At 38.4% G+C, this 26,092-nt stretch overlaps 1 protein-coding gene across 1 annotated transcript in view; it reads left to right on the top strand.

Annotated features, from left to right (window-relative positions):
• The first annotated feature begins 3,392 nt into the window (after window positions 1–3,392).
• Window positions 3,393–26,092, top strand: part of LOC311592700 (uncharacterized protein) — a 56,793-nt gene continuing 34,093 nt past the window's right edge. Inside the window, 10 exon segments of the mRNA XM_084773420.1 lie at window positions 3,393–3,532; window positions 4,689–4,804; window positions 5,585–5,702; window positions 8,002–8,200; window positions 9,788–9,897; window positions 12,311–12,447; window positions 14,750–14,896; window positions 16,402–16,473; window positions 16,987–17,058; window positions 20,840–21,065. Coding sequence (XP_084629546.1) covers window positions 4,691–4,804; window positions 5,585–5,702; window positions 8,002–8,200; window positions 9,788–9,897; window positions 12,311–12,447; window positions 14,750–14,896; window positions 16,402–16,473; window positions 16,987–17,058; window positions 20,840–21,065 — 1,195 coding nt within the window. The 5' untranslated portion in view covers window positions 3,393–3,532; window positions 4,689–4,690.

Genomic DNA, 26,092 nt, shown 5'->3' with positions numbered 1-26,092 from the left:
ATGAAAGTCTTCACTTACCAGGAGATTAAGTTTGATGTGAAGACATCCTATTGGGACTCTAGGTAAGAGAAATATAGGCGAATGGGGAAATAGAAGGATCCAGAGGGTCCTAGAAACCTACAAGAAGAACACCATGACAGGTGGATCTGGGCCCAGGGTGGTCTGCTCAAACTACTACACCAACCGAGGACAATGCAAGCAGTAAACATCTAACCCCTACTCTGACATCCAATGGACAGGACATGCTCCACAGTTGTGTGGAGAGCAGGGACTGACTCTGACATGAACTCTGGTGACCCATATTTGACCACTTCCCCTTGGTAGGGAGGCCTGGTGGCACTCAGAGAAAGAATAAGTGGGCTACCAAGATGAGACTTGATAGCCTATGACCATATAGTAGGGGAGGAGGTCCCCCTTGGGAACAAGGTGAAAGCAGGAGGGAGAGAGGAACAGGAGGATACAAGTGATGGGATAACAATTAAGATGTGATCTGAATAAATTAACTTTTAAAAGAAAGAAAAAAAATAAAATCTGATAAAAACAACAACTACAAAGTCCTACTCAGTCAAAATTCCTAACTAAGTACTCTGCTGTGTGCCTCACTGAGGGGTGGGGGGGTCTTCATTTGAATACACCGCCTACAAGAATTCAAATGCAAATGAGATATAGAAAATGCCATACATAAATTGTATGCATTAAGCAATGTAGATAGATGAACCTGCTTGGAGGAAGTAGAGGAGGAGGATGACTAGGATGACCTTTCCTCTTACAAAGCTTTGACCTTTGTGATAAGCACAATTCTGAGCCTATCACTCCTAAGAGTGTTACCAACATTAATCACCAGCACATTGAGCCCTAAATCCTTTTTAAATGTGAGTTTTCTCTTGGACCAGGTATATGGGGATGGATATAAGTTCAACTAGACAATGCTGGTTTTAACATTTTTACTATCCAAAAGCTTTAACATTTTTATTATTTATGATCAATCTGTTTATTTGTATTTCTTTCTTTCTTTTTTCTTTATCATAGCTGTACTATTTTTAAAGATGTGTGTAATTTGTGTGCCATCTTTCCAGGCCCAATATTTAATTTCTATGTAAAAATAAATAACATATGCATCTCATTGATATGCAACTTTGCTTTGCTTTCTGATAAGCAATAAAATTAAATATATTACTTTAAAAAAAGATGTGTGTAATTTGGGAAAACAGATTCATTGTCACTAACATTTTTTAAAATGTCATCTCTTTAGGAAATCTCAAAATAATCCTTTTTTTTATAAATCATGAGTATTACCAATTTTGCTTTGTATAAAGGATGGAGAAATGAAATTTTACACGCAATTTAAATATTTCTCACTAACCAAAGTGTGCTAGTGAAACATCAATATGCATACTCATGTATCCATGCATATTTATGCTACTATTGCGCCTCATCTGATTTTTAGGATACAAAGTAAATTAGGTAAGTCACCCAGTAAGAAAGGAACCAAATCCAACTCCAAGAGACAGAGTATCATGTGAGGTATTACTCTAGAGAAATTTTGTCTTGAAGGCATTGTTTTTCATATTTAATTTTTCAAAATTCCTATGACTCTCTATTGTGTTATGTGAATAAGACTTAAGCTTTTAACTTTGAGTTATAACCAAATACAATTATGGCCCCTTGAAGCTGTGTAACGTGTTAAGCAAAGCCACTAGGCAGAGGTAAGACAACCAGGAACTCAAAAAAAGAGAGAGAGAGAAAAAAACCCCAAAATTTTGGTGTGGAAAAAGCAATCACATAAACAAAAAAATACTTGTCGGGGAAAATGTTATTTTTGGCCCAAGATACACACGTTTTCAGCAATTTTGATCAATGGGTGGGCATTGCTCCTTAACAATTTGCTAAGTTACAAAAGGATTCTTTGATGGAGACATAAATTTCTTCCTAAATACAGAAATACATTTTTTCTAAATATTGCCTCTTAATTTCCATTTTTATCCACAGTCTCCTTATAGCTCTAATATCATCTGGCTGTAGAGAAAACAAAGAAATTAAACAGAAATTAATGAACTTCTAGAGGCTAGAGGCTAGCTACTATTTCCCATTTCATACGTTTAAGGAAGATGTTTCAATTCACTTCATTTTAATCAAGGTCAATATGATGATGACTGAACAATCTAACTATATTCAATAATATAAAATATTCATTATTACTTATAGGAATATCATAAACACGACTACATCACAAATATAATATTCAGTTGCATATTGAATACCTATATAATAACAAGCCCACATAATAAGGGTGATAAATTGTTACCAAAAAAAATTATCCTCATATATCTGGCATAATATTGTTTCCATACAAGAAAAACAATGAGAAGAATTCCTCAGATAATTAAAATATAAGTCATAGTGGTAACTGTTTTGGAGACTAGTTCAAACTGTCATGGAATTTTTTGGAAAGTTCTGGGAAGTGCAATGTTGTTAGTGTTGATTTGTTGTTCAAAGTCATGACAGCAAATGCACAATAATAACAGCAACATTGTGCTTTCCACGACTTTCCAAAAAGTCAGTAAAAGTTTGTCAGAGTATTGTTTAATAGTCCAAAGCTCCAAGCCATTTCAGACAAGTGCACATATCTCTGCTTTTATACTGTCAATCAGAACAAAACATGTTTGAATATTTCAACAAAGCCTAAATTAATGTAGTGTAGCAACTAAGTTCTTCTTGTTCCAACAAGCTGAGACATGGCTTTTACTCAACAGGAAATTTCTCATTCAATTGAAATAGATCTTATGATTTGGACAAATAGGGTTAATAGCTTCATTTCTGAAGGGATTTCACAGTAAAGCCAACCAGAAATGCCTGGCAGCTTAGGTTCTCAGTAGGTTTACAAGAAGACACAGAAGGTTGCAGCACATGGACCTCCATTGTGTGTTGCTCATGTGGAATTTAGAGCTAAAATGTCTTCACCTTTTTGGGGCATACATCTCTACCTTCTTTAAGAAAGAAGGTAAATGGTTTCTAGAGCCACAATCAAATTGATTGCTGCCAAAGATTACAATAGGTCAAAGTCCTTTGACATGTGGATGAGTTTGCTCTACCACACTCCCCCTGGTCTTATGTCAGGAATTGGATTACATCTCAACTGACTCACAGTCATGTACTTCCCTGAACACTACATGGCTGATGCCAGTACTTTCATACATTGTTGCTGTGCGTTCTCATCACGATGCTGTTGAGTTGGGAGGGGAGGATCCTGTTATCTCTGATTTTGTCCAATAGGATTCAGAATGCATTCTGTTTCCCCATTACTTGGCATCATGTAGACCACTATTTCCCAACCTACACGTGCATCATGCCCTTGGTGTGCCGGGGAGACGCCTTGGGCGTGTCATAGTCTGAAGTTTCCTCACTTCCACCAGCTTCTTGTTTGTCACTTCTCTATCTTCTAACTATCACTGCAGCCATATCTCACTCTTCAGCCTGATGTCAAAAGCAAAAGTTCGGAAGTCCTCTGGACAAGCGAAGTTCACCTAACTAGGTAAGATTGAGATTCATTGCAAACAGGAGGCAGAGGTGAGTGGCCATCAGGTGCAAGGGCTCTGTAGTGAGGCTGTCTTCATGCCCATCCTAGACCTGCACCTGTTGGTTCTGTGACCTTGGGCAGACCCTAAGTGTCTCAAAGCCTTTGCTTTGCTATTTGGAAGTGAGGATACTATTCGTAACAAACTTATGGAGCCTCTTTATATCTAAGTAACATAACTTAAACATTGAAGACTGTGTCTTAAAAGTTTTCAATAGATACTATTATAAGTTCCAGTTTTTAAAATATATATAACATCTACAGATAGGATATTAAAATGTATATAGTATGTATGAAAAGCTTTACGCATAAAAATAAACTGTGCTTTTAAAATTTAGACACTGACTGGATATAGTAATGGATTTCTGGTATTAGCCTCTTGCTTGTTCTAACAATAATGAAAATAGTAAAAACCTTCCTAAGGAACTCAACATTGTTGTGTATTGTGTCACTTAGTGCTCACTGTCATGCTATTAGAAATGTCATGATGTTATTATCTTAATCTAACTAACAGAGAACTGAGACACAAAGTGTTTAGTGCCCTTACCCACAGTCAGAAAGCTCCTGTGTGGAGAAGCTAAACTTCAAGTACAGGCTGGCTGACTTCAGCAGCAGCCAGGACATGAGATCACTAGCTCAGACTGTATTGATACGGCAACAGTGTGTGACTGCATCCGGAAACGTGAAAGGTTGGACTTTTGGACTTTTGCATGGGAAAGTGTCACATCCCTAGAAACTGACTGCAAGCTTGGTGACTTAGTGGAAACTCCAATTTATTCAATATCCCCACTTTTGCTTTCTGGGATGAAAGGCCTGTATATAGATGAGCACACTGCTTAATTTGGGATAATGTCAAAACTTGCCTTAACTTACAACTGAACAAAGACAAGGTTGTTAAACATCATTAAATTAAAACTTGAAAAACTGCCCGATTGGTTTAAGTTCACTCCATCAGATGACTAGCACTCCAAGTAACTTTCACTGTATTTCTTTCTTCCATAAAGCACCAGCTGTGTCTGATGTCACTAGAGTTTTCAACAGGGCACTGTTTCAATTGTAGTCATCAACATAGATTAATAAGATTAACACATAAACATTAAATGTTTTGTGCCAGGCATGCCTATGATGTGGCTATGTTTAACAACAGCTTGCTTGTTACGAGGAACCATAAGTGCTGCTGGATTCTTGGCTTCAGAAAATAACGTGAATCCTGAAGTGTGGATGAATGCTGTAAGTTTTGGTTAGTCCAAACTACTTCAAATAAAATGGATTCGTAGGTGGTAGGATTGGAAAAGGCCTAGCCTTGCTATAGAAAAGATCTTAGATAATAGAAATAGTTTTTGTAACATTTTTGTAAGTGTCAGCCTGGTAACTTAGCTCCTTTGTCTGAATAATCGATTTTAGCCATAAAAGGCAGAACATGTTATGACATTTTATACACAAATTCCCTTTTAAATTCCTACTTTTAAAGACATTTGGATAACTCATGACAGAATTCTTTTATTGTTGCTGTTGTTGTTGTTTGGGCTTTTTGTTTGGTTTTTTGTTTTGTTTTGTTTTGTTTTGTTTGGTGATTTGAGACAGGGCTTCTCTGTGTAACCTTGGCGGTCCTAGACTCACTTTGTAGACTAGGCTGGCCTCAAATTCAAAGGATTCACCTGCTTCTGCCTCCCTAGTGCTGGGATTAAAGGCATGTGACACCATGCCCGGCTGACAGAATTATTCTGGCATGGAATTTTTACCATCTCTAAAGCCTAGAGGAGAGATGTAACAAGGAAATATAACCTTGTCAAAAAGATTAATGCTAAAAAGCCAGCCCAAAATTTTAGTAGACACCTTCTAGCATTTTGTTCATTTTTATGATGACTTTATGCAGTAAATTTAATTTTATAACTACCTACAGTTATAGATTGCGTGTAATCTACCCCCACTAACTTGATAGGCAGTTTGTCTAGTTCTTTCTGGTGTTGCCTGAGAGGAGAAGTTGCAAATAACTCTATGTCACTACAGAGTGAAATCATCATGTACAATGGCTACCCCAGTGAAGAGTATGAGGTCACTACTGCAGACGGGTACATTCTCGCCATCAACAGGATTCCCCACGGGAGAGCACAGACTGGGCAGACAGGTACAGGAGATGGGTCTCACTAGCAGAAAGTCAATGCTAGCTATTCATCGGGAGAGAGACAGACTTGTCCAAATTGCCTGGGGTTAATGCAGTATCTTTTAATGGCTACCAAGGAGGCTTATTCTTCCCCCTCTGCTTTCTCTAAAGACTGAAAAGGCAAAACAGATCTTTCTAGGGGAAATCATGCTTGATCCTCAGGTGAGAATGCAAAGGTGGAACCTACTTTTATTCACTCGTTACTGGCTTCCCAGGAAAGTTGGTTTCCTTACTATCAGAAGGCGTTCTGACAGGTGGAATGAAGGTGACTCCAGTGGGATACCCAAATGTGCCTCCTCTGACCCCGCTAGAATCAATGGGTTTCTTCTCTCAACCACAAGGGTTAAATCACAGCGCATTTCTGAAACTTTCTCAAAGAATGCAAACTAATATTCAGGCAGCCATGATCAAAGGGATGGTTTGTGAAATAAAAAAGCATGCCGTTGATAAGGTCCAGGTTATAGACTGAGGAATCAATCATGAAAAAGCCTGGAAGTTACACTCTAAAATGGAGTGTTAACTGCACCTAGCATGTGCGGGGTATGAATAGTAAATGTAAGCAAAAGACTCGCAAAGGACCAGAGGACCAAAGGTAACCATTGGCACCTGCTTACCGTGTTGGTGCTGCAGCCTCTTTCCCACCGTCCATATTCAGTGACAATGCAAACCACCACAATTATAATGTTCCGCATTCTGCCTCTCTAAGAAAGAAATGTCTGATTTAACAGTTCCCAAATGAACAGCGTGTGGGCAGCTCTCCTATACAAAGTTAGATTCCCAGTTAGATCTAAATTTCATGTAACCAATAAACACATTTTAATCTATTCTAGTAGATGGGTATATTTTAAAAATGCGCTGTTACCTACATTTCAAATTAGAAGGGCATCCTGGATCTTGTTTATCTTTAGCTTTGCCTTTATTAAGTCAGGCAACAAACAGGAGAGAAGAATTTTATAGGAATAAATTTAAGAAAAGAAAATTTTGGAAAGATATGGAAGTCAAAGCTAGTTGTTAGCTCTATTATTCTATATCTTTTTATTACTTAAAGCTCTCAGCAACATTAACCATCTCCACTTAACAAGGATGCGCCAGGGCAGCTTCTGAAACAGGCACAAAGTCATGCAAATAACAAGTTTCCAAACCAGAATTGAACTTTGGGTAGCCTGACTCCAGGACCTGAGTTTTCAGCCACTAAAGTATGGTGCTAGTTTTTGGTGTCATTGTTTGGTTTTGTTTTAATCAGCAGCCCTGGCTCCTCTCATTTCAATGAACACTCACTCCCTCGTGGACGTGGGACCGTGCAGAAGGATGGAGTGCGGATCCTACTGTCAGAGTTTGCAAATGCTCCCCAGTGAGCAAAAGCTGGGGGGAACAGTGTGAAAGTTCGACATGGAACTAATCTCTGTCTGCTTCCATGTGCCTCCTCTCCCTCCCTGAAACTGATACAGAGCTCTATTAACCATCAAGAATTCTGCATCTTTGTAAACCACTTCCAAGACTTGCGTGCAGTTGCTAGTCAACACAGAACCGGATCATGCACTAAGAAACCCAATGTGAATTGAAAATATGATGAGGGGGGAAAAAGAGTTTAATGCAGCCAAATTAACTATAAATAGTTCACAAAAACAGTGCTGTGTGGTGCTCTGCACTCCTGATTCCCATGGCCTGTCTAGGCTATGAAGCTCAAGTCTGCCCTGTATAGCATTTAGCAAGAGTATCATATTACTCCTACTAGCCCAGGAAAAACTTACAATCAAACTTAAATACAGTTTAGATTGGACCTGTATTGATTTACACCATAGTACAGTTGAAAAAACGCAAGCCAAACCACCATAAAGTGGTGACTGTACATGCGTGCATAGTACAGAACAGGCATAGACATGTGTTTTGACATGTGACACAATCAGTTTCATGTTTCTGCTCTGAAATTTGTGACCAAAGAGACCGTTTAGCCAGAGCTTGGTTTGCACAGCTGCAAAATGTTCCTCAAATTAGAAGCTACTTTTAAGTTGCGCTAAGAAGCTGGTGCATCCACACGAGTCAGCTCAACAGCATTGTATAATATGTGCTCCAGCCGCTGGTACTATGGATACAATACACAGCATTAATACACTAGTGACAAGAGGGGAAAGGAATGATGTGTGTGTGTGTGTGTGTGTGTGTGTGTGTGTGTGTGTGTGTGTGTGTGTGTGTGTGTGTGTGTCTATAATGTTCCAGGTTATAAATTTCCCTTGCTTTTCTTTCTTCACACCCCCTTGTCCAGGTCCCCGGCCAGTTGTGTATATGCAGCATGCCTTATTTGCAGACAATGCTTACTGGCTTGAGAATTTCGCCAATGGAAGCCTTGGATTCCTTCTAGCAGATGCAGGTTATGATGTGTGGATGGGAAACAGCCGGGGGAACACTTGGTCAAGAAGACACAAAACGCTTTCTGCAAATGAAGAGAAATTCTGGGCTTTTAGGTAAACTGTATCTAAGTCAAACCTCTGGAAAACTGGGAGTGGTTCCCTCAATGGCTAGTACATATGTTGAGTCATAAAAACATCTGAAGCTTCTAAAGGAAAATGCAGAAATAAGAATTGATTCTACTTGTATGTTTTGCAAATGTTTTCTCTTAAGCAATGCATCTTGCAAAAATAATACACATGTTATATTTATTTAAAGAAACTATAATTGAGATTATATTCCATATTGCCAGGTGTTCACACTTGTAATGTCAGTGTTGGAAAGGCAGGAGGTTTTCCAAGAGTTAGAGGCTAGCCTGGGTTATATTGTGAATTCCAGACCAGCCATGGATAGGCCCCTGTTTAAACAACATGACTGTACCTCAAATTACAAATAGACAGACAGCGACAACAACAAAAAATACACACAGAAAAGGGAAGAGAGAATGAGTGTATAGCATACCACTTTAAGAAAAAACTCCACTATGACAGTTTAAAAATGTCAATGAACAATTAATAAAAATTTGGGGTATTTTGACAATTATTTTAGTAAAACTGTTTTCAGCTGTCACTAGAGAACAGACTTGTCTCTCATAGACTTTCCTTCCAAAGGCCCTAAGCACCAAGTTGACTTGTATCCTGCTGCTAGACTAGAGAGCACATCTCACCTATAGCAAGTAATAGACATCACTCCCAGGATAGGGTTAGAAGAGAAAAGGAATGGAATACATTGTTAGGGTTACAGCTGCGTGAGGGAGCAATATTAGGGAAATATTTTGTATCTCTAATCTTTGGCAGGAAGCTTGGGGCTGTTGCCCTATGAGGCGCCACAATTCTCTCACACGTGGTTGTATCGGTTTGTTCATCCCTTCATGTGTGGATTTTATAAGCTCATGGGGTACTTGATCCTACTGAATAAAATACAGTCTCTTTTGTTCTCCTGTTTGGATGCTAGATGAGCTAGGATTTTGGCATTGGTATTATAAGATATTGAATATATTATATGTGGCTATATTATATATAATATCTCTCATATAGCATATTATATATGCACTGACAATGAGAACATCAGATTAAGTGCCTACTAACAGGCAAGTTAATTCTTCCTTCTTCCATCCAATCCAAGCTCCATCTCACCTCTATAAGCCAGGGACTCCCTGTTCATTTCCCAAGTGGACCTCCTTTCAGTCATAACATTTAAGTAACTTTTCTAAGGTGAAACAAAATTAAACATTCAGCTAGAAAATTATAGAATCCTAAATGACAACAGTGATGGGTGTTGAACAACACTCACCAATGCCATCAAGAAATCCAAAGCACAAAGGAGAATGGAAACAAGTAAGGGGGATAAAGAGAAGTATTAAAAGGGAGAAGGTGGAACTCGAACGAGCAGCCATTAGTCCTGCAGCCATTCCTGCCTTCAGAACATAAACAGAATATATTCATGTAAGGTTGCAATAGTCTGCATAATGATAACGCACTGAACAAGTAGGTGGCACAGAGTTTCTATATGAAAAGAAATTAAGCAAGTGCCTGAGTTTTACAACTACAGTTGTCTGTATTTATATGTTGGGTTTTTTTGTTTATTTGTTTTTTGTTTTACAGCTTTGATGAAATGGCCAAATACGATCTCCCAGGGATAATAGATTTCATCGTAAATAAAACAGGTCAGGAGAAGCTGTATTTCATTGGGCATTCACTTGGCACTACAATAGGTATGTTCACAAGGGCTGTGCTGTCACGCCTTTGAGTTGGAACAAACTAATTGCTTTCTATTTCTAATGCCCTTCACTCTCTGTGCTATCTGTGCCAAGATAACCCTCCCATCCTGTGTATCCGAGAAACTGTAGCCCAGAGGCTGAGTATGCAGGGCCAGCCCAACCCTTCCCTCATTTTGGGCCACAGCTACACACATGTCATGATGATATAAGTTTGAAGAAATGGCTCATGTCCAAAGTTCAGTGAGATAATTCTAAAGATGAGGTTTCTAGATGCTCCAGTTAGGATGAGAGAGTTTAACGCAAAAGGAAAAATTGGGAAAGAAGTAGACGCCATACTAGTTGCACCTGCTTTACAACCCAGGTGTGATTTAAATTAAAAGAGAGGACTCAAGTGTAATTTGAGCAAATGGAAATTTCTTGGTCACATTTGTTTCTTAGTTGAAACACAAAAGCTTACTCTAAATCAACTAGCCTTACTTATTTATGATTTAATATTTACAAAGCAGCTATAAGATGAATAAAAATTAAAATATTTTAACTTATCTCTTTTTAAGTGTAGATGTCATGGTTTTCTGGATATATGGTTATTGTTTTTTTTTTTATCTGCAACATTGGGCCTAGAATTCAGGGCCTCAGAACTTCTATCCAAGGCCTCTACCACTGAGCCACACTCCCACCCCAAGCTTTGCCCAGACATTTTGAAAAGAAATCAACAGTCTTGTTCCAAATAAAAGTTTAAAGAAAATGATACTGTCAGAGACGGAGTTTCTTATGGATCTTTTACTGCAGCTTCCAACTCTAGGAGACTCAGTCATGGGGTGCTATGACATTTTAAGTTTAATAAAACTACAAGAAACAATAAATATTATAGTATTTGCACATTTGCATAAGTATAGCCATTACGATCGTTGCTATTATTCACAAAAAAAAAAAAAAAAAAAAAAGAGAGAGAGAGAGAGAGATGCTGATGTTTCCCTTATGCTGAGAGGCATTTTACAAGCCTGAGAGAGGAAATGAGCAGAGGAGAACACAGATCAAAAGATTATCAACGTACCAATAAAAGAACCCAAAATAAAGTCAGATGATTGCATCATAATTTGTCATACCTAGACCTTCCTGAATATTTGCATTATTTGAGATCTGTGTTCACTACTTTTCCTCCCTTCACCTCCCAAACAACCCAACTGAGGCAGAACATACATTCAAAGCCCATTGGTTGGACTCCACCAATGAGATGCATACACACTGGGGTGACAGTATAAAGGGGAAAGATCTGACTTGCATCTGGAAAAGTGGACAGGACTAACATTCTTATTGATCTGCAGAGAAAATACAATAAATATGACCACTATGCCCTGTTACATTTGGGCTTGAGCATGTTTCATTGAAGACTTCTTGCATTTGCTGCAGCAACTTTTTTAAAAGGAGGAAGGATCCATTGTTTGGAGGTTGTTCATTAAGCCTGATTCTAGCATGTAAATGTCCACAATGTGCACTGTGACAACCAAAGGACTCACACCCACACATCTCCAAACATCCTCTGAAGTCGAGCTGTCTACCTAGTGCAGAGTCGGTTGCTCAGCTGATTTCCATGATCCAAATAGTGATAACATTTCACTAAGTATTTCTATGTGTCATTGTGAGTCTGTCTCCAGCAAAGACACACAATGCATCTTGGGAAAGAAAACTACCCAGATGTCCCCTCTAGCTTCCTCAGGTGCAATACTGACCTCTACCCTCATCCTCACAAGGATATAAATGGGAGCCATGTCAGTGGTGGGAAAAAAAAAAAGCAGAGCAAATGGAGATACCTAAGCCTACCTGGAATCACTGTGGATCCAAGGGGAACACCTTGACTTCGGGAGCTGGAACCCTTGGAGATGGGGAATGAATATCCAAGAAAGTACCAAGGACAATGACCATGGAATCTCAGTCTATAGCAGACAAGAAAGCTTGTGGGACACCTGCAAACAACAGCAGAGAAAACTGCTTCATTTGTGTCTTGTGAAGTGGCTCTACTTCTGGAAGCTCCATGACTCACCAAGCATCTTAGAACTGTGGGTGACCAATGTACTTACCTGTTAGGAAATGAGATTTCTATGGCTCCTCAAGTAGTAACTCTTTACCAGATCATCCCTCACTCACCAGCTACTACCATTTCCCCTAAATGAGCTAAGTTGCCTAGCAACAGGATGAGAGAGAGAGAGTTATGGACTTGTGACTTAATAGAATTTAAGTCAGATTGTCCTGGCAGAACAGCTCAGAGAGACTTTCCAATTTATCCCCAAGATCATTGCAGTAGCAAGACAAAGAACAACAATGCAGAAACCCACTCACTCACATTGATTAAACTTTTGCATCAGTATATTGAACTTTTACAAGATTGTCTTGTCTCCTATTCTCCCAGGGTTTATAGCCTTTTCCACCATGCCTGAACTAGCACAAAGAATCAGAATGAATTTTGCCTTGGGTCCTGTGATCTCATTCAAATATCCCACAAGCATTTTCTCCAGTTTTTTCTTACTTCCAAAATCCATAATCAAGGTAGGCTCCTCACTTTGCCAAATTTTATCTCAGGATCTTATCTTGTAATATAGATCCTTTTTATTATTTTTAATCTGTATAAAAATATAAGTAGAATCTTTAGACAAAATCCATAGGCATAAGAATCCATGAGGGTGTACTTGAGTGTGCATGTGTGCCTGTGTGTATATCCATGTCACAGTGTCTGTAGGTACCATATTCTATTTGCTGAATTAAGCCACTTACAGAGAGGCATGCATAGACATTCAGATGAGCTGAGGTCTATACCTGTTTAGTGTCTGTTCATACATTTTAATGATCTGTTTCCTTGAGCAGGTCAATTAGCTCACAATGTTCAATTGGAAGACATCCTTTAAATTATATATGATTTTGGATGTCTTGGTTTAACATTTGAACACCTTCACTAATTTATGTTTTTCATATGAGCACTTACTCTCTTAAAGCACCTAGATTTGTTCAAGCACCTCAATATCCTACAGTTCAATTATTCATTTAAATACTTATTGATAATTTTTTAAATTTTTTCCTTTATTAATTTATTCTTGTTACATCTCAATGGTTATCCCATCCCTTGTATCCTCCCATTCTTCCCTCCCTCCTCTTTTCCCCTTATTCCCCTCCCCTATGACTGTTCCTGAGGGGGATTACCTCCCCCTGTATATGCTCATAGGGTATCAAGTCTCTTCTTGGTAACCTGCTGTCCTTCCTCTGAGTGCCACCAGGTCTCCCCCTGCAGGGGACATGGTCAAAGGTGAGGCACCAGAGTATGTGAGAAAGTAATATCCCACTCTCCACTCTACTGTGGAGAGTGTTCTGTCCATTGTCTAGATCTGGGTAGGGGTTTAAAGTTTACCGCCTGTATTGTCCTTGGCTGGTGCCTTAGTTTGAGCGGGACCCCTGGGCCCAAATCTGCCTATCATAATGTTGTACTTGTAGGTTTTTTTAAAGCAGTAAAATAATTGTTCAGGTAACAATTGTAGATTTGGAATTCTATTCACACAAGAGTTGCTTCATTTTTCTCTTCTGTTGGTTTCAATTTCTCTTTTTCCATGGCCACAAACTTGAAGCATAATATTAATAGTTTGTTGATATTGATCATGTGAGTTTAGAATAATGGTAAAGGTGAATCTGTGTGAAAGTGAAAGCAGAAAGCCAACTAGCCAATAATGATAATTCTTGTAAAAAGAAGACAAGACCCAGCCTTGGGCAGGAATTGGAGGAATGAAAAGAACTATTAGTGGGCTGCAGAAGACAGATATTGCCCTATGGCCCAATGATGGGTTACATGCCACTTGCACTGACTTTTTTTTTTTTTAACTTTGAACAGAGGTAATTAACAATTATCTATGTCAAAATGTGTTGACATCGATTAGTTTTGATTACTATCTAAATCTATGCAGAATTGATTGAATTAATTTGTTTCTTGACTGTTTGTCGACCTTCCTTCCTTCCTTCCATGTCTTCCTTCCATCCTTCTTTTCTTTCTTTCTTTCTTTCTTTCTTTCTTTCTTTCTTTCTTTCTTTCTTTCCTTTGTTGGTCTTTTGAGGTCCCCACTAAATTAGTAGGACAGTCATTGATCTTACAGCAAGCCTCCTGTTTTTAACTCCTGTACACCACACTCAGTTAATGAGCAAACTAGCTTATTAAATGAAATTTGGGTTATACACATCCATCTATAAATGTGTCAGTTTTGTAAAATGCTCTTCTTTCATATATCAGATGTGAGACCAATAATGTTTGTGTCTTATCACTGTGTGCATTTTCTATTGTCAGAAGCATCATGCCTCTGTCGACCTAACTCTCTGATTCCTAATCACTGACTTTCTTTGCAGTTCTCTTTGGTACTTCATTCTCTACTTTGCATCATAAAGACTGGTTAGTTTAGAACAGTAATACATAGCTATATGTACATGAAAAATATGGAGGAAATCTATGTTTCCTTCCTTTCAGTGTATTATTTCATTTTAAAATGAAAACTTCTTTAACTTTCTTACCGCTGAATGATAACTTGGCAATCACTGATTTGAAAAATTACTTCTCCATGATGGAGACTCCATGCATTTAGGAGAAGTAAGCTTGAGGTCACAGATTCCTTTCTACAATGTATGACCTTCCATGTTTGGAAACAGCTTCCTTCCCCTCCTCTGCTAAGTAACTACAACTCCTGACTAAGGAAAACCAATGCAAAGACAAATAGATCCCCAATTTGGTCCATTCTTATAGTGAAAGAAATATCAAGGTGCTTAAGGAGACATCTTAAAAAGTGGGGATTTGTTTGTTTGTTTGTTTTTGTTTTTGCAGCATATATTTGGTACCAAAGGTTTCTTTTTAGAAGATAAGAAATCAAAAATGAATTATATCACAGTCTGCAACAAAAAACTACTCCGACCACTCTGTAGTGAATTTATGTCCCTTTGGGCTGGATTCAACAAAAAAAATATGAATATGGTAAGCGTAGTAACCATATGACTATATTTGATGCTTGAAGAAATTCTAGCTTTCCATTGATTTATGTTTATCCATTATACTATATAAATGCACAGGTGCTACAACCCCTTAAAGGCAGATATTGGATATGCATGAAGGATTGGCTGTCTCAACAGATGATGAGCATAAGAACTGGAGAGGGAAAGGTTCCATCCTTGGTCAACATTAGGAGACTGAACAATTCCAATGCCTGCTAACTAGATCCTCACATGTTTTCAAGCAGCTGCGAGTTATGGCGCTTTCAGTTTACTTCATTTTGGTGTGTTAATTTAAAAATAAAATCCTAGGAAAGGAGTAGTTTGAGCAAGCGGTGTATCTACTTCTTGTGTGCAGTCATTAATGCGTGAATTTGAAGTCAAATAAAATCCACTGCTTAAGGCAGAAAGTCTAGTACAGAATGGCAGGAAATGGAATCCCTGCTTAGGAAGAAGCTCAGGTACTGTTTCATTAGCAACTTACTTCCTCTTGTTGAGAATTCAAGAAGGAGAAGAAATCTACATTTGGGGAGTGTTTATATAGCTATACCTAATGAGAATGCGGCAATCACTAATTAGAAAGAATACAGGACAGTTAAAAATGAAGTCACCATCCCTTCTCATCCTATGCTTTCCAAGGCTACACCCATGAGGAACCACTGACCAAGTCCTGCTTGTTGAGAGGTTGAGATGTTTAATAGTTTCCCTTTATGTGGGTAATTGAAATATAAAGTACAAACATGGGTATTATCTGACCCCCATCATTTTCATTCCTATGATCTCCATGAAGATTAGAGTATTCTTTGGAAGGAACTGATTTCCTACTTTACTTTTGCAGTATGTAACCCCCCCCCCCCCAACCACAAGAACCTTGGAGGTCGAGAGCATGCTTTTCAGTGCATTTATTTATTTGTTTTTTATGGTTTTCTGAGACACAATCTCACACAGTAGCCTTGATTGGCTTTGAACTCATTTTGCTCCTCCTGCCTCTGCTTTCTGTCCCTACCACCCAGTGGGATTAAAGATGTGCCCTGCCACATCTACTAGGTTGGTATATTTATTTTGTAGATAAAAAAAGGATAATATTCAAAGCTGTCAAGTAATTTGAGCAAAGACCTAATGGTGATGACTAACAACATGGGGACCTGAAATCTACGATCTGTCATCTATCTGTGTGGCAGCCGACATGCCTACTGTGCACACACCGTCCCTATACCTGGGCACACAGGTTCTGTGCTTACACAGCACTTTCCCTGGTTGTTTTGCCTCACAGTAAGATTCAGACTTAGTGTAGGCCTTCCCCTCGACTCAGCAAACCTATCCCCATACCACCGTAGGCCTTCTCACATCCAGATGTTCCACATAATAACATATCCATAGAGATGGTTTTGCTGTCTTTTTCAAAGCACCAGTATTTTGTGATAAATTATTTGTTTTCTATTTCTGAGAGTCGTAGTTCATTTCCTTAACTGACTGCTGTTAACTTCCTAGAGTCGATTGGATGTGTACATGTCACATGCTCCCACTGGATCGTCGATACAGAACATTCTGCATATAAAACAGGTAAGATCTTTTTGTCGCGGAAAGTCAGCGCCATCCTTGTTTCAGTTAATGCCAAAGGTCATAATTCAACCTCTCAAGAGGCTTGTCTCTAGAAGCTTAGCACATCGTCTCCATTTTGTCCTTGTTGCCTCTTCAGACTTTGATTTTCCCGGACTTCAAGAGAAAGGGTTTCATGGTAGAAAGCAAGTGTGTGACACAAATCAGTCCCATTTTAAACTAGAACTGGTTCTTACCCTCAACTGCCCTCAGTTGAAGTAAAGGGTGCACCGAAGCAAGCTATAACTTCCGAAGTGTCTGGGACTGACTTTCTCATGGGGCTAAACTGGTCCACGAGGTTCTTCCTTCATACCGAGAAAGACCATCAATATGGCGAATGCTGTTCTCCATCTTGATGAGACACTTGCTTCCTTCCGGGGACTCAGCACCCATTTCCTCCCCGCCTGATATCTCTCTAGGACTTGCTGTTGTTCTCACTATTCTTACACTGGATATTCTCTAAAACATTAATTTCAGCTTTACGGATCTGATGACTTCAGAGCTTACGACTGGGGGAGCGAAGCTGAAAATAAGAATCACTACAACCAGGTGAGCCCTTTAGGGAATGCAGGGAAATTCTGATGAGAACTTATTTCAATGAGCACAATCCTATCAGACGATTTCTGACATTTGTACTGATAGAGGGCTCCTTAAATTATTAATCCAGGGCTAGAGAGCTGGCTCGGCCATTAAAGGCTAGGCTCACAACCAAAATTAAAGTCTTAATCTGCAGACCTTTGCAATATGCAGACTTTTTAGAAATAAAGGATCACAAACAAAGGAAAACACGCTGCTTGCTTTCACTCTATCCAGAGATGTGAGATATATTAATATTTTTGTTTATCTCAATTTTTGGCATGTATTTTAGCTTTACATAACTGTTAATCTTGCTTCTATATTTCAAATTACAATGAGAAATAAACAGTGTTGTTTCACAACAATCTTTACTAACATCCTGGTTAAATAAATACACAGTTCTGATGGAAACAAACATAAAATTGTAGCCTCATTCAGCACTAGGTTCCACTTTTTCTCCTCTCCTGGTTGGATCTGGACTTCTAAATGTGAAATAAACACATTGAATTTAAATTTTGAATTGGCCTTTTCTACAATGTGAGCCACCAAGTTTTAATTTCAATTTTAAACTCGAGGACCCCTAGTTTCCCCAGCACCTTTTATTGAAAAGTTTGTCATTCCTCCAGTGCGTAAGTTTTACCCCTCTGTAGCTATGCCATCAGCTCCTGGGTCTTCTGTTGTATCCTTGTGTCCAGTCTGTCTACATGTCTGTGGCTTTTTAAATTTTTTTTTACTTTCTAAAATATTTTATTTTGATAGCAAGGAAGATACAATCAAATATATATTAGTACTTGGTAAATGTCTGATCATTTTGGCAAAGTTATTATATCACATGATGTTTTAAAGATTTATTTATTTTACTTTCATATCTAAATATTTTGCCAGCCTGATACGTAGACCATGTATGTACCTATGACAGTGGAGGGCAGAATAGGATGTCAGGTGTCTTGGAACTGGGTTACAGAGAGCTGTGTGCTATCGTCTGCGTGCTATACACCCAGGTCCTTTGCAAGAATAGCAAGCACTTTTTAAAAAACAAATTATTTTTTTTTCATTCAGCACAGTCCCTTCCCCTGCCCTCTCCCCACTCCCCCTCCCCTCTCTCCCAGATCTACTGCTCCTCCATTTCCCCTCAGAAGAGAGGAGGCCTCTTAGGGAAAGCAATTGATCTAGGCATAACAAGATGCAATAAGACTGGGCATATACCCTCATATCAAGGCTGGATGAGGCAAGCCAGTAGGAGGGGAAAGATTCAACAATAACTATGTAGTACAATTTGAAATCATAAATTGTGATATCTCAAATGTTATTTTTCTGCTTAGAATTGCTTTAGTTACTTGTGTTGTTTTTTGTTTTGTTTTGTTTTGTTTTGTTTTTCTCCCATACAAATTTTTTTATATTTCCATCTCTCTCTATAAAGAAAACCATTAGGATTTTGATGAAGGCTACTTTAAATCTATAAAGTGCTTTTGGTACCAGCTACTCTTCCAACCTTACAGGAACTCCTGTGCTTTACAGAATATAATAAGCAAGCAAGCCTCCCTTCAATCCACTGACTTTATGAAGCCCTCATTCCATCACTCTGTTCTTCCAGTGTTTTTAAGATTAGAAGTAGAAAAGGAGCCGGGATCAGTGGCTCACACCTGTAATCTTAGCACTCAGAAGGCAGAGACAAAGGCAGGAAGATCTCTGTGAGTTCGAGGCCAGCCTGGTCTACAACGAGAGTCCAGGACAGCCAACGCTACATAGAGAAGCCCTATCTCAACAAACAAACAAACAAACAAACAAAAAAGAAAAAAGAAAAAGCTCACTTCCCCCTTCCATTCTTTCTTAAACTTTAGAAAACTCTATTTGAGGTCTTTTTCTATTATGTAACAGTCCACTTAAAGTCACTCATGGCTTTTAATTAGTAAATTTACCTTTCTATTCTCACTTTTTCAAGTCCTTTATATCAGTGTGGAACAATGTCCCTTGTCCCAAATTTCTTTAGTTCGATGTTCTGGAGTTTGTTTTGTTTTCTTTTGTTCCTTCTTTGTCTCATACATTAGCTATTCATCGTTCCAACTCTTGTAAACTATTGGCATTCTTCTGAGATTCTTCATATCTTCTGCTTCTTCCTCTTTAAGGAATTTAGTCATTGTCAGATATTTATCTTAAGGAATCCATACTTCTTGGAAGAATGAGTCTTCAATGTGCCCCCTCCTTAGTCATCCCACAGCTCACAGTTTATCTGTCTTAACACAGAGCCCTGAAAAATGATTCTGCTTTGTTTCAATTTTTTTCTAAAACTTTTGGATCCCTTAGCTTGGTACATCAGTAAGTTTATTGCTCCTATTCATGATGTGCACACTGGTCCTGCACTGGGAGGCCCTTCAGCACACATTTTTACATGGTCTCTTCATTACTTTTCTATTGCTATGATATAACACCATGACCACAGCAACTTTAGAAAGAGTTTAATTTGGGGCTCACAGTGTCAGAGGGTTGGAGTTGATGACCATTATGGTGTGGAGCATGGTAGAAGGCAGAGAGGTGCGGCAGTGCTGAAAGCTCACATCTTGAGACAAAACCATGAGGCAGAAAGAGGCGCTGGGCATGGTGTGGGCTGCTCCCAGTGACACACCTCCTCCAATAAGGCCACAATTTTCTAATTCTTTCCAAATAGCTCCACCAACTGGAGAACAAATACTCAAATATATGAGCCTATGAGGGCCATTCTTTTCTCTTTTTTATTAAATGTTTTTTTACAAATATATTTATATTATTCCACATATATACAATAAACTACCTACAGCAAAAGAACCATGACACAATCAGGAATTATATAAATATTAAATTCTTAGTGCTTTGGTTATTTGTATGTGGCAGCCTTGAAGAAAACATCTTTCCTATCTTGGTGCATCTAAAATTCTGAATGTAAACCAATATTGATCATATCTCATCTTTATCAACTCAAAACATCTATCTAGACCTAAAAACATCTTAACTCCTAAACAACTAAGCTTAATTGTAAAACTAAGCTACCTGGTCTTCAACCCCATCAGAAACCTAAGAAAGAATAAACTTGATTGCCTGAGTATGCTGGGAGTGAAGGTTAGCAGCTTTTCAAATGAGAAGATGACAGAGATAGTTTGCTATCTGAATAGTCACCCAAAACTCTCTACAACATTGGAGCATCATCTCCAGCCTTCTGGCCCAGTATATCTAACAGACATATTTGTGAGACAGGAACAATTGAGGACTTGCTTACCCTGTCTTGACAAAGTTTAAAAATGTTTTTATTATTTTAAAGATTCACTGACAATGAGACAGGTTAACTCTGGTAACACCCAGTCTACCTCAAAGAAGATGATGAGCATCAAAGAACCTCCTTATGGGGATGTCTTCAAATGTGGCAAACAAGCCACTGGGCAAAATGTCCTCATTTCTACCACAGACAGAATTCTCCCTAAAAATGGGCAAGCAAGCTTGGATGTGGGTTATTCTTATTTAAGCCATCACACCAATCAAAACCAACCCTTAAAAAAAATCTGTATTCACGTGCCTTGTTAACTATGTTTCCTTGTATGTTTCCTTTACAAACTCCCTTAAGGCAGAGACCATTCATTGTATAGAAACCTTTCCCACCTCCACTCTCACTTTGTTTAATGGAGCTATGCTCATAGTAGATACTCATTTTCCAAGCTTTCTGTTCGAATCCATATGTTGCTAATGACAAGTGTATTTTCATGATTGCCTTTTGTTTCTCTCACAGAGTCATCCTCCCCTCTATGACCTGACTGCCATGAAGGTGCCCACTGCCATTTGGGCTGGTGGACATGATGTCCTCATAACACCTCAAGATGTAGCCAGGATACTTCCCCAAATTACAAACCTACGCTACTTCAAACTGTTTCCAGATTGGAACCATTTTGATTTTGTCTGGGGCCTTGATGCTCCTCAAAGGCTATACAGTAAAATAATAGATTTGATGAAAGAATATCTTTAAATCCAACCAATCTATTTTTCAGTAAAAATTTACTTACAGACTCATGAGATCTCTTAAGAGAAACATTGGTGAATGGTGGGGTTGCCACCAGCATCCACTAAACATTGATGAATGGTGACGTTGCCGCCAGCATCCACTTGCTCTTACTGGAGTGTTCCTGAGTCTCAGAGTGCCACTCAGGAAAAGATAGGACTTGAACTCCTCTTTTCTTAAAGAAATGTCAAAACTTGAAATTTCAAGGTGTTATCATCCTGATGCGGGTCAGAAGCAGGCCTTCATTTTAATGCAAGATGACCTAGTAAACTGATTGCTCTGTAATTGAGAGAATGGTTTAAAAAGGGCTTTCTCAAAAGCTCAGGGATGTATGGAGTATTTGTTTAGCATGCACACAGCCATGGGTTTGAGCCTCAGATGTACACTCCCATCTTTTTTAAAGAATTGAATATAAGCACGGAAATGTGGCCTAAAGAGAAAGGTTTTATCAAGGCAGACATTTGGATATACATTGTGTGGCTATGACTTTTGGCTTACCTGAAATCACAATCTGACCAGAAGGCATTATATACAAGACACAAAGAAATCTTAGCTCCCACCAACAAACCCAAAAGAACATAGCAATATGGAAAACTATTAAAATTTAAGTTTTCCAGAAGCTTATCATCTACTATAAGCTGGCAGGAGGAGCAGAGACATAACATTTAGAAAAAAATGAACTAAAAATATACTACTAATTACTAAAATTATCTACCATAGGAAAATACCTGAATCAAAGATAAGTTGATAAGGTTACAATAGTCTATTTGAGAGAGCTGAGAAAAATGTCTTGTGTTATAAGGCTTGTATTCATAGGATTTTAAAACAGCTCCTCGAAAACCTACTTTATAACTGGAAATGGAAGTGTGGAGAAGGGAGGGAGGAGAGAGAGAGAGAGAGAGAGAGAGAGAGAGAGAGAGAGAGAGAGAGAGAGAGAAAGATTATCTCACATATAAATGAAAGAAGATGATAGATAGATAGATAGATAGATAGATAGATAGATAGATAAAATAGCTGTATTTCTATCTCTACAATGTACTGGACCTGACTCTAGAATTTAGTATAGATAAAAGAGTAACATGAAGCTTTACCATCACATCTTCTATTTCTGGATAGTGGAGACTTGGAAGAATCTTTAACTTACATGAAGATATAATTAAAGACAAACTGTTAGTGATCCTCCAGGAATCATAAATAGATGATACACAGTTTATTTTAACTTAAAGTAGCTAAGTCAGATCATTTCTATTTGCATGTAACACCACATCCCTCAAAGGCTGCCTACCTATGATCTAACCACTCCATTATCCATAATGGACCGTTATTGTTCATTGTAGTGTCTATAAGATACAATGACAACTTAAATCGTTTAAGAATTCAGTTTAAGCACATATCCTTCAACAGTTTTACAATTATTTTATTTTTAAAAATAATTAACTAGATGACAATTTTAGGGAATTTACTAGCTTTTCAAAGAATACAATGTTTTTTTCACAAATGAAATATGCCCAATTCATCAAATTACCCCAAATGAATGAAATGATTCAACTGCTATAGTAAGTGTAACAGCCCACAAGGTGTTTAAGAATGTTTTAAAAGTAGATGACTCAATTAACAAGAGCAACAAAGTGTGGTTGAACTAAGTGAATGTGCTAATAGCCACTGATAGTGATGAACTCGTACAAGGGAAAATCGGGGATCTCTTTGTGTATTCTTAGTCTCATTAACAAAAGCTTAAAAGTAGACTTAGATGGAAGCAGCAGGACAGTTTTATAGAGTTTAGAAGAACTGTGGGGTGGGGCCAGCTGGAAAAACCTTAGGTCCTTCCAGAGGAAAATGAAGGAGAGAAGGAAAAGCCGTGCTCCTCTAGGTGTCATGGAGGTAAGACTCGTGGCCAACATGCAACCACTTGGGAAAGAAGGGAAGCTTTTGACAAAGAGTAAGGAAGCTAAAAATATTCGATGTAGATGTGAGGGAACCCAGAGTGCTGAGGAGAGCATGCTTTAAGAAGGGAGATTAGAAAAGATAAGTTTATGTTCTCTGAACTCTTCACATAAGCAAACAGGCAGACCTATATGACCCTATATGGCTTCTGCCCTTCAGTTTCTACTGGAGGAGTGGGGATTCTGCGAAGGAAAAGCACAGTATCCTGCTGAAGGACTAATTATTCTGCCCACCTCTTTAGCATGGTTTAAGGTGAGCAAGCCTCCCTCCCCACAGCAAGGATCCAGCACAACTGGAATGTTACCTCTGCACCCAGGCCAGAGACCTTAATCTCTTTGCCAAGAGGCCCCTCCACCTGCTGGTTCTAACAGAGTCATTGAACATGAGGTGACATGTTTTGTAGGAACACAGGAGGACAGGAATCTAATTAAAGAGAGACAAGTTAGGAGAATTCCTATAAAGCAGTGCAGTGTAACTAACAACCACTAATAATAACTCAGCAGCTTTTGCATCAGAGTCGTTTTCTTGTTTGTTTGTTTTCATGTTTGCCAGTCTGTAGCTTGTCCACTTCTGGATGAAATAATGTAGGGTTTGGTTTGAAGCTGTAGGGTAGGTTCAAGCCTATTCTGCACATCTTTTTTCCAGAAGGAACAGCTCTCAGGATTCTTCTTATGACAAATCCCAGAAAAATAAAAGACATGAACTGCGTAAGCATGTTTAAACCTATGCCTCCTTCAAAGGAACTAACTAACATTCCTTTGGCTAATTCAGGTCATAAGACCAAGCCTAGTCCTGTGGAGTGGCCAGTCAGCTTCATCTAACAGGGAAGGCTGCAAATCACATGACACAAAATAAATAAGAAGCCAGGAGTGCAGAATTAAGGAAAACAATTTATTTTACCACACACAATTAAAAGAGATAAGAGTATAAAATAAACCTCATTAGCCCTTGTTTACACATACTTTCCTTCTAAGACAACAACTGTTAGCAATGTGTTTTGCAAACCTTCCCATAACTACATCACAAATGCTGTTAAAATTAAATTGCTCACTTACTTTTATCACCCAATTGTAGCATTCTATAAAGGTTTTTCTTCATCTTACTTTGATCACTAAATTTATCCCTACCAGCTCATCATCAGAGGCACCATTGTGACTACCTCAAATTCATTACTAACAGAGATTTAAAAGGGTTAGAATCTTTTGTAATTATACCCACAATAAAAATATTGTGAATGTGTCCATGTAAATGTCATCTGTACATACAATATAAATAAACCATGCAAATATTATTTCTATCTATAGTATAAGTACAGTGATGTAGAAATGTTGGTACAAAAAATGTGAAATTTATAATTCATCTTTATATTACAATCATAGGGAGAGATTATGATTCAGTATGATGTTGCCCTTTTATAGCATATTATATGTGTTTGAGTATTTTATTAAAAACTGACAAATGAGAACATAGTGAGAAATTAAACTAGATGTAGAAACAGAGGCCCAATTAAGTTTAATGGTGTGTATGTGTGTGTGTGTGTGTGTGTGTGTGTGTGTGAGTGTGTGTGTGTGTTTTCATCCTTCACTCGCTGTCCTGGAATTCACTCTGTAGGCCTGGACCAGCCTGGTCTTGAACTTGAAGATCCACCTGCCTCTAAGTGCTGCAATTAAAAGCAAGCACCACCACTGCCTGGCTCTTCCTTCATCTTAAAGGCAAAGGAGAGGCACTGAAGAGTGTTATCCAAAAGGGACTTCTTCACTGCATTGCTTTCGAAAGATCGCTGTGGTTGCTGTACAGAGAGTGAAGTAAAACGGGAAGGGAACTGATCATGAACAAAAAACCTGAGACAGGTGCATCTCTTCCTGCCACTCTCCAGAAGAATCCATGCCCAGAGAAACCAGAACCAACTCCATGACCTTCTGGCAAGTCTTCAAGCTGCTGGCTCCTGCAGGCACTCTTTCCTTAAAGCCAGCACTGCAGCTACATTTTTCTGATCACTGTGGTATGATTTTTCATACCACTGTGAAAAATCACATGGTGATATGAAACAATGCCTTTTACATTATGGACACAATGATTTAATGATTTATATGATTTTAATATGTAACTATTAAAATATGATTTGATAATCTATATCACAAAAGCTGAAGCAATATTGAAAGAGAATTCAATGTTACATTATAATTACATGGTGTCTAATGTATTTTATACTTTTATAGACATGATACAGTTATTCCATGTAACCTATGCATTTTCTTAACTAAATTGTGCACATGGATAACTTGTTTGTAACTAAAAGAGTCTTCAATGTTAAAGCTTCCTCAGGTTTGGCAGCAAACCTACAACACCCTTGTGCTGGCACAGGAAAACAGAACAAAACAAGTTTTTATACATGATATTGTAGCAAGAAAATGCTGATATCTGACTGCCTGAAAAGGATTGCTTTACAATTTAAAAGAACTATCCTGTAATCTGATTTTTTTTTCAAAAAAAGGCACCAATTTAAAAATTACAAGACAATAACAACATGTGATTAAATATTGTTTGAGCTTTTAAAAACATCAATAGAAAAATGTGTAAATAAACATCAGTGAGCACACAGAGCAGCCCTTTGCCAGGACAAACCAACTGAGACACAATTCTTTGGTGCATGCAATAGATTATATCTGGGAGGCACAGAATCAAGGCAGAGGGTGATGTCCAGTTCAGGGTACACTGAGGACAGCAGAGTGGGTTCTACAGTTATGATCTGACATCCAGCAAGAAGAAACATGTCTTATACATTGAGTGTAAAGATTTGTCACAGGAGATATGAAACCACACCAGGAACAACCCAGGGAACAACATGCACCTGAGGTCAAAGGCCCTCTGTCTCTTCCTGGAGCTGCTCTTACAGTTCCCTAAGGCACTGTTCATCCAGTGCCGTTCTGTTGACCGTGTTCCAACGAAAGGTAAATGTACGCTATGGTTCTAAGGAGAAGTGAGTGTTCTGTCTGTGAAATGGTGTCCTGTACATTAGATGTTGCCATTTTTAAAGGTTGT

Source organism: Acomys minous (assembly GCF_964271855.1).
Source record: "Acomys minous genome assembly, chromosome: 2".
Lineage (NCBI taxonomy): Eukaryota > Metazoa > Chordata > Mammalia > Rodentia > Muridae > Acomys > Acomys minous.
Note: the sequence above shows the minus strand (reverse complement) of the source record. Positions and strands in the feature narration are given on the sequence as shown.